This window comes from Oncorhynchus mykiss, chromosome 8 (genome assembly GCF_013265735.2).
Source record: "Oncorhynchus mykiss isolate Arlee chromosome 8, USDA_OmykA_1.1, whole genome shotgun sequence".
NCBI classification, from domain to species: Eukaryota; Metazoa; Chordata; class Actinopteri; order Salmoniformes; family Salmonidae; genus Oncorhynchus; species Oncorhynchus mykiss.
Window position 1 is genome coordinate 38,886,935 of NC_048572.1, and position 9,649 is coordinate 38,896,583.

The 9,649-nt window shown below is 43.8% G+C and overlaps 1 protein-coding gene across 2 annotated transcripts in view; it reads left to right on the forward strand.

The window, feature by feature from the left end:
* grm1a (glutamate receptor, metabotropic 1a) overlaps positions 1-9,646 on the forward strand; it is a 56,585-nt gene extending 46,939 nt beyond the window's left edge. Inside the window, exons 7-9 of one of the 2 annotated variants that reach the window (XM_036985451.1) lie at positions 479-605; positions 4,858-5,788; positions 7,116-9,646. In XM_036985451.1, the coding sequence (XP_036841346.1) occupies positions 479-605; positions 4,858-5,788; positions 7,116-7,932 (1,875 nt within the window). In that variant the 3' untranslated portion in view covers positions 7,933-9,646. The remainder of the gene's footprint in view (positions 1-478; positions 606-4,857; positions 5,789-7,115) is intronic. The other variant, XM_036985452.1, reaches the window with a different exon arrangement.
* Positions 9,647-9,649: the final 3 nt, after the last annotated feature.

The following is a 9,649-nucleotide window of genomic DNA, read 5'->3' on the forward strand; positions in this document are numbered from 1 at the left end:
CACCTTGAGTCTCTCCAACCAGGGCCAGTATTAATTCAGCCTGGCCAATAGCCCCCATAGGGTGCATGTAGACTCTCCTGTCTGCTTTAGCGGGGCCTTCTAACACGTTGTTTACTGCCCTGTGCTGTGCATCACCCTGTTTTGCATATCACAACGCTGAGAACATCCACTTTAGGAACAGGATAATGTAAATGCAACGGAGCTTGTCTTTTGGAATATAATTTGTGCGCGACTAAGGGAAAACTTTTACACCATAGGTTCTTATAATATGCACCAGAATGGACTAATTTGTTTTAGCGAAGGGTGGAGCGAAGGGCCTAAAAATGCCCCATCAAAGCCATATTAGATGCTAATTACCCGTCTTTATATCTGATTGGGGTTGGTACTGTGTGGGTGTGGGTGTGGGGTTGTGGTTTGTTATTGTTTTGACTGTAAGCTTGTGACTTCTGGTGTTGACCCCTGACCTCTGTGTGATCAGGTGATCAGGAAGGGTGAGGTGAGCTGCTGCTGGATCTGCACCACCTGTAAGGACAATGAGATCCTCCGGGATGAGTTCACCTGTCAGGCCTGTGACCTGGGCTGGTGGCCCGATGATGATCTGGAAGGTAACTTACGAACAGGACACGATCTATCTATGTGCCATGATGACTGACTACTGCCTCTACCTGGCTGTAGCTCCCCCAGCTCGTACTCCCTCTAATCCTACCATATCTAACCTGCATGTCTGCCCCCCTGCCCTCATCTCCTCCAACACCCACCTCACTAGTCTCCCAATCCACCATCACACACTGACAGTTTTCGGCCAAGTTTTTTTGTAAACTCAGTCCCCAACACTCTGCAACCTGCTCCCTGCTTTGTTCTCCCTGTGAAGGGACTGCAAATATCTGTCTATTCTTCCCCATTCCTTGCTAATGTTCTGATTTCCATTGCCCTTTATTCTCTTTGTGCCACCGAAAGACAAGACTCTCTGCGCCATATACTATGTTATTCCTCTATATTAATTTAGGAGCGGCCTAAATCGTTACCGCCACTCCAAAAAGTATGATACATTTAAAGGGATAGTGCCAGATTTGAGAAATGAAGCCCTTTTTCTACTTAGCCAGAGTCAAATGAACTCATGGATGCAGTTTGAATTAAGTTGCTAACTAGCATTAGCGCAATGACTGAAAGTCTATGGGACAGCTAGCATGGTACCATAGACTTCCAGGCATTGTGCTAATGCTAGTTTGCAATGGCTCACAAAACTAGCTTCAACTTCATTCAAACTGTTCATTTGACTCTGGGTAAGTAGAAAAAAAGGCTTGATTGACAAAATCTCACCCTAACCCAGTGACATTTCTCCTAAACATATATTTGTAGCAAAACAGTGAGCAGTGGTGCAAATGATAGCCACAAGCACACAACCAACACTCCCTACAGTGCAGTTCAGTTATATTTCAGATGGTGTCAACATAACATTTTCATGCATCTGAGAATAATTTTATTTTTAAAAGTCACTAGAACTGACCTTTTTATTGTTGTTCTATAAAAAAAAATCCCCCTCTCCACTACTACCTTTGCCACCTCTGCTGAAAAAAATCCTAGAGAAAACACTGACTCTGCCTTCCCCAACTCTCCTTTCATCTCACTTCCCGCTCTCTCATCTGCTTTCAGTCTCTCTGTCTTACCTTCCCCCTCTCGGGTGCCTCCCCTTCTCTTCTCATCTCTCTCTCTCGCTCCACTGTCATCCTGTTTTCTCATTGTTGCCATGACCAAGGTTCCCTCAAATTCTTTGGGGCACTGAGCAAATTGTAGGTCTTGTGAGAAGAAACTTTGAATGTTGTGAGAGATTTGTGCAACTTCCCACGTGGGTTTATAGTGAACACTGAGGCTGTACCCTTACAGTTTTAGACAGTAGCCAATAGGCTATCTGATCATAATGTAGGCCTACCAACAGAACCAATGGAGCAAATCCCATAACATGCACATGGAAATAACTTTTGATTTATATGATAAAGCCTACAGTAGCCTATACGTTCTTGTTCAAGAAACCACTTTACAAAATGAAATTAATTATTATTACCCCCTCTGCCTATTGACTTATTTGCATAATCAAGCCTTTCTCAAAATGCAACACTGCCCATTTAATTAAAACAAGCTTTTCAAAGACCGCTTGAAATGGAGCCTACACGTTTTGTGCTCTTGTTGGAAGCAGTAACTCCACATTGCTGACCTATACTGATCTATAATTAGACTAATAACTCGCTAACTAGCAAATAATATCAACAAACATTAACATGCGCCGATCTGATCTGAAAAGCACATTCACTCGTGGGTGATTGAAAGACCGCTCATGGGCTACCCCAGCCAATATAATTCTACTCTGTTTTGCTCTGGCTCTGCCTTCAACACAATCACAGTCAATCTTGCAAAGTTAGATTTTCTTTGGTTTGATGCAATGAAAAGGGGCTGGTATAATGTTGATTCGATAACAGAAAAAAACGTTGATCCATATAGTGCAAACTAATGGGGCGAACTCAATGGATTTCAGTCTCTTGCGTCTCTGCGCAGTATAGAGGACAGCAGTTCGAGCAGAGTTGAGCTCTCCTTCCTTCTCCCTGTCAGGTGAAAAATCACATTAGCTCATTGAGAGCCCGTTGATAGATTTCCAACAGTTTGTTGTCAGTGATTCAATTCCACTCTTTCCTATGATTCCCTATGCATGTCTGGGAATATCAATACCGCTGTCATTCCAGGTTACTGGGGAAAACAGTTTTACACCAGTGTTCAGAGAAGGGAAGGTGTTGTGCACTTGAGGAGCGAGAAGAGAGTGAGTCTATTCAAAATATTCACAAAAAACGTAAGTTTAATTGAAGTAAAATTATTATTATTTTAAGTGAAAAGAAATAAATAAATATTTTTCTCCAAAACATATGTGCCACAATTATTGGCACCCCTAGAAATTCTTATGAGTAAAATCTAGTTTAAGTATATTGCCATTCATATTTTATGTTTTCAAGTTCACCTGAGTGATTAGGAACACTTAAGTGGTGAGCCATGACTTCCTGTTTCACTGGGGTATAAATATGAGGTGACACGAGAATACAGTAGTGATGTGAGGCAAAAGGTTATTGAGCTGCACAAATCAGGAAATGGCTATAAGAAAATAGCTCAATGGTTGAAAATGCCCATTTCCATTATCAGGGCAATAATTAAGAAGCTTAAAGCAACTGAAGAGGTTAACAATCTACCTGGAAGAGGACGTGTGTCTATATTGACCCCACGCAAAATCTACAAGGATCACAGCTGGAGAATTGCAGACGTTAGTTGGGTCTTGGGGTCAGAAAGTCTACAAAACTACGATCAGACGCCACCTACATAACCACACGTTGTTTGGGAGGGTTGCCATAAAAACACATTTGCTGTGATCAAACAATAAACTCAAGTGCCTACAGTTTGCCAAATATTACTGGAACTTTCAATGGGACTGGATTCTATGGTCAGGTGAGACCAAAATAGAGATTTTTGGAAACAAACACCAGAGGTGGGTTTGGTGTAGGCAGAAAGATAGTCATGCAGAAAAGTACCTCATCCCCACTGTGAAGTCTGGTGGTGGATCTTTGATGTTGTGGGGCTGTTTTTCTTCCAAAGGCCCTGGGCAACTTGTTAGGATACATGGTATCATGGACTCCATCAAGTACCAGCAGATATTAAATCAAAACCTGACTGCCTGTGCTAGGAAGCTTAAACTGGGCTGTGGTTGGATCTTCCAGCAGCACAATGATCCAAAGCACACCTCAAAATCAACACAAAAATGGTTCCCTGATCACAGAATCAAGATTATGCCATGGCCATCCCAGTCCCCTGGCCTAAACCCCATAGAAAACATGTGGGTGAGCTGAAGAGGAGAGTCCACAAGCGTGGACCTGGGAATCTGAAGGATCTGGAGAGATTCTGTATGGAGGAATGGTCTCAGATCCCTTGCCATGTGTTCTCCAACCTCATTACGCATTATAGGAGAAGGCTGTTATCTTGGCCAAAGGAAGTTGCACAAAGTATTGAGTGAAGGGGTGCCAATAATTGTGGCACACATATAGTTGAGAAAAATATTTGTTTTATGATAACCATGTATTTTTTCTTTAAATTATTTTACTTCAAGGAAAGGTTAAATTTTTGTGAATATTTTGTTTGAAAGACCAAGAGGATGAGCAATAAATATTTTTTTCACAGCCTGTTTTGCTCATATTTACCAATGGTGCCAGTATTAGTGGAGGGCACTGTATATCCAGATGAGATTTTGCATTAAGTTAGCTAACTAGTAAATCTATACATGTGATTTGGTTTATAAGGGCTAAGTGATGCTGGTTGCGATGGCATAGACGTAGGCAGGCATTGCCTGTGGTGGCGCTGACAGTAATGCTATTAGCTAGGAGCGCTGTGTAATTCAGGGGTTTTAAGATGAGTCTGGGGATGTCACTTTTCTCTCATTAAGCCCTTGCGAGTCTAAGTGTGTGTCGGATGACAAATCACCACCAATGCGACATGATGGACAGCCACACACACACAGAAACAGACACACACAGAGACACTTTACACTGCAGCATAAGCATGCTGACAGATTTGGAGCATGTGTATGTGTGTGTTCCTGAGTAATTTTAGGCCATCTTTGAAGGGCTATGATCTTCCCTATGTACCTCTTGACTTCCCACATTTCTAAATCTGTTCACTAGTCCTCTGCCTTCATCTACTTTCCCTCTCTTCAGTACACCCATGTTCCCCTCTTCTCCATTTATAGTCCTTCCTACCTTTCCACAATTGACATGCTTCAATGATTATATAGGCAACAATAGCATCTCTCCTTTCCTCTGTCCTCTGCAGGTTGTGTGCCCCTGCCGCTGAAGTACCTGGACTGGTCAGATGTGGAGTCCATTGTGGCGGTGTGTTTGTCCTGCGTGGGCATCCTGGTCACCCTCTGGGTAACCTTAATCTTCATGTTGTACCGCGACACGCCCGTGGTCAAGTCATCCAGCCGCGAGCTGTGTTACATCATCCTGGTGGGCGTCTTACTGGGATACATCTGCCCCTTCACCTTGATCGCCCATCCCACCGTGACCTCCTGCTACCTGCAGCGCCTCCTAGTGGGCCTCTCGGCTGCCATGTGCTACTCCGCTCTGGTCACCAAAACCAACCGCATCGCGCGCATCCTGGCCGGCAGCAAGAAGAAGATTTGCACCAAGAAGCCCCGCTTCATGTCGGCCTGGGCCCAAGTAGTCATCTCCTTCTTCCTCATCAGCCTGCAGCTCATCTTGGAGATAACCCTGATCATCCTGGAGCCGCCCATGCCCATCAAGTACTACCCCAGCATCCGTGAGGTCTACCTCATCTGCAACACCAGCACGGTGGGAATGGTGGCGCCGCTGGGTTACAACGGCCTGCTTATCATGAGCTGCACCTACTACGCCTTCAAGACGCGCAACGTCCCGGCCAACTTCAACGAGGCCAAGTACATCGCCTTCACCATGTACACCACCTGTATCATCTGGTTGGCCTTCGTGCCCATCTACTTCGGCTCCAACTACAAGATCATCACCACGTCCTTCTCCGTGAGCCTGAGCGTCACCGTGGCGCTGGGGTGCATGTTCTCACCCAAGATGTACATCATCATCGCCAAGCCGGAGAGGAACGTGAGGAGTGCCTTCACCACGTCCGATGTAGTCAGGATGCATGTGGGAGACGGCAAGGCGGCTCAGCAGAGCAAGAGCATTCTCAACATGTTCCGTAGGAAGAAGAACGAAAACGGAAGCACCAAGTGAGTAACCTTCAGTGATGTTCAGAACTCAGGGTCTAGAGATGAGGGCATATAGAAGGATAGAATAGGGCCTGCACACTCGTTTGGATCTAAAAGTAGTCTTGTGACTACAATAAACGTATGTTTCAGAGAATTAGAGTTTGTATGCCCTATTCTGTCATTCTACTGTTTTTTTTCTGTCCAAATATGATGAATTATGAGTTGTGCTTGACTACACACTTCCTTGGTAGATAAGCCAATCAAAAACAAAATATGATAGATAATCAGATTCACAGATTTAATCCTGAGATAGTACATATTGATTTACCTCAGAACTCGTCATATCTTCAAAGCTAGTCAGATTGCAAGATTATAATGGGAGCGTATATTTCATGTATGATGGTTAAAGTGTAGATTTAAACAGTATTCCTAATAGGTGTTCCACAGCAAAAAACACTGACAGTGTCTAAAGTAAGGATTGAGATGGGGGATGAGAGAATGTTGTCTTTGAGTGTTGTCTCTCACCCTTGCTCCAATATGTCCCACTTAACCTCTTCCATTGGACAGAGGTTGACTGACAGGCTCATGTTTAGACACGGGCTTGGCAAACTCCTGTCCTTGAGGTCTGCAGTGTCTTTGGAAAATAGTGTCTCAGTAGTTAGTAGGAGGAGGGTCGACTAATCTTTCTTCATAGCTCCAGACTGGTTGGCGATTACAAGGTATGCATGACTGCCAGTAGACACTGCAGCCTTCAAGGGAAGAAGATGTGCACACCCCTGGTTTAGGTGATTTAGGTTTATCCTGAATTGTCTTCACATTTATCCCAGTTCGAAGCATGAAACCCTCTTTGTCTCCCTCACTAATCACATAAGAAAGACAAACCTAACTTGTCCTGCTATGCACAGCGCTAAAGCCTTGTGTTATTTCCTTGTGTCAGACAGTACAGGCACCAGAAACATTTTACAAGTGCATGTTGCCCATCTCAGCTTGATAAACACTTACTTTAGATAAACAGGTCTACATTTGGTGGATGGCTCAAAGTACTTTGAATTAAGCCATCTATGGTTCATAATGCTGTTCAAACAGCACATTATGAAATTATGAATCACAAAGTATTTCGTTCCTGTAAATTCCCAGATTAGTCAATGCAATCCCACTTGGAGCTCAGACATGAACCACATCACTGCTGCCTGTTAATAATGTTGTTAAAATGTCTTGAGCGTATTTTAACATGCGTAGAGAAATGTTGAAATGCGGCTGTTCTGTCCTATTGTGCTCTGTGTGTTGTTGACTAACCCTTCCCCCGGGTTGTCTCTGTTAGTAACGGCAGTCTTTATCTCATTCATAGTTCTAATGGCAAGTCTGTGTCATGGTCTGAACCAGGTGCAAGACACCCTCAGAGGGGGGGGAATGTGTGGCACAGACTGTCTGTGCATGTGAGGAAACAGGAAGCCGGCTCGAATCAGACGGCGGTCATCAGGCCCCTAACTAATGCCCCCGTCGACCCCCACAGCTGCGACCCACACCACAAACAACACAGCCCTGGCACAGACCCCCACCTCCCCCACCCCGGCACCACGGCTCTGTACAACCTGGCGGAGGAGGAGGACGAGGAAGCACGCCCTCTTTGGATTGCACCCCACTCCCACTCTGGAACACTCCACGGGAAGGATTTGGAGGAGCCACCCTCTTATTCTCACTTAACCACCAAGCCCTTGCAGGGGGTGATGGTGGACACGCACAGCTCCAATATCCCTGGATTTAACGACACAATGGGTGCCTCCGGCACCCAGGCCAGCTCCACCAACCAACCCCTAGGTTTCACCTTCTCTCAGCTTTCCTGCCCCCTGCAAGGTGGGGCTTCTTTTGGAGGGGAAGACCTCATCTCACCCCTGGAGGGGGCTGAGGGTGAGGCACTGGACCTCCTACACAGCTACACAGAGGAGGATGACGAGGAGGAGGGAGAAGAGGAGCTGGCTCAGAGTAAGCTGACCCTGGAGGACTCCTTGGCTCTGTCTCCCCCCTCCCCCTTTCGGGACTCAGTGCATTCTGCCGGGTCGGTTCCCGGCTCCCCCATCTCTGAGTCGGCCCTCTGCAGCCCCCCGAGCTCTGCCTACTCCTCCATCATCCTCCAGGACTTCAGACGGAGCTCCTCCACACTGTGAGAGCCACCAGGCACTGGCACACACGCACACACACAAACACACCATGTTACTAAGATGTAACATCAACGATTTGATCATTGATTTGCTTGTTTATTTATACATTGCTCCATTTGCTCTGTCATTTGCTTCTTGGATTATATTACAAGACATTTTATGTCATGGGGGAGTTGAAGTGAGAGAAAATGAAAATAAATGGAATAGTCCAGTAGCAATCATGTTTCTCAAGGGCTGTGAGTCCCCACCAACCTTTCTGCAAACTTTGAGACTGGGATCAGTGCCAAAACTACCCGGCTCTTGTGCCAAATGGATTAAGCAAAGCTGGCAATCACAATGAAGGCTTTAGCTATATAATTTTGTTTTGCTATTGTTGTGCATTTAAATAGCCTATGAGACAAATGGAGGGAATGCTGTGTATAAGGTGCTTGGATCTTATCCTATGATTTCGGTGAGATACAGGGACCAAGATCCCACAATGCACTTCCTGTTTGGTCCAACACTGTGCCTGTGCAGTTGAGCTCATATTATTATGTGTAGCAGACACAGCTGGATCAAAAGACTCTCTTTGCCTTTTTTCATAAAGACTTAGTCCTCAATAAGAAGTACTCTTCTCAGCTTACCAGTACTTTTACTACTAACCTCATTGCAGTTCAAACAGTTACTCTCTGATAAGAAACAAACTCTGTCTATGAACCGCAGGGTGGGCTACAGTATCTTATATAACCAGTATTATGTGTCTCAGACATTGCATACAGGGCCCCAAGGTACTGTAACATAATATGATGGAGATTGAAGATTGGGTATTTGCGCTGTATGCAATACTTTGCAACATGGTTGTTATTGTGCCAATCAAATGAGTTTTCCAGTTCTCTGCATTCATGTTTACTGATAAGGCATCTTCAGGAGATTCTGATATTGTGTACAGTATTTTACATTACGAGTTGGGCTTGATTGTAGGCGACTGTGATGTGATGACATTATAAGTTTGAACACATTCTATGAAATCCTGAGACATGTTTGGTTCACACAGGATGCTATGAAGATCAGATTCTGTTTTCCATACTGTGTGTGTGATGCTATTTAAAAAAAATGTTTTCTGAGGTCGCCGTGTCATTGTAATGGAAATATACTTGTGTATGTTTTCAAAGTTTGTAATATTGTTAAGCCATCTCCCATTTTTTTCCACACGGATGGTATGTTTGTAATATCAGTAAATGTTTATATATTTAGAGTGTGAAACTATTTATACGTTTTAAAACTCGTCTTACAGATGCTTGTGGAAGAGCTGTGTTGGCATTGATTTAGGGCAACTTTTCAAGTCAGCCGTATCCTCTTGAAAATATTCAGTTGTAAAGCATACCAATGGATAGTTGCTTCTTGTGGTAAGATTATATGCGCTTCAATCTAGTTTAGATTTTGTATTATAAAATTGCAGTTGCATTGGTTTACTTGATCATACGCTTCTTAGTACTTTATAAGAATGCAACTCCAAAGTATAAAAACACATATACAGTATGTATAGTTCTATAGTATTGTAATTGTTATTACAAAATGTTCTATTTAGTCTATTAGTGTAAGTTGTTTGAAGATTTAACATTTCTTAAATGTAAAGTAACATTAGGATCACGTTTTACAAGGTCACAGATAGAATGAGATAGGCCTACATGTTTTTGGCAAGGCGAAAAAATGCTGTAAAATAAAAAACCTTTTATAGTAAGAT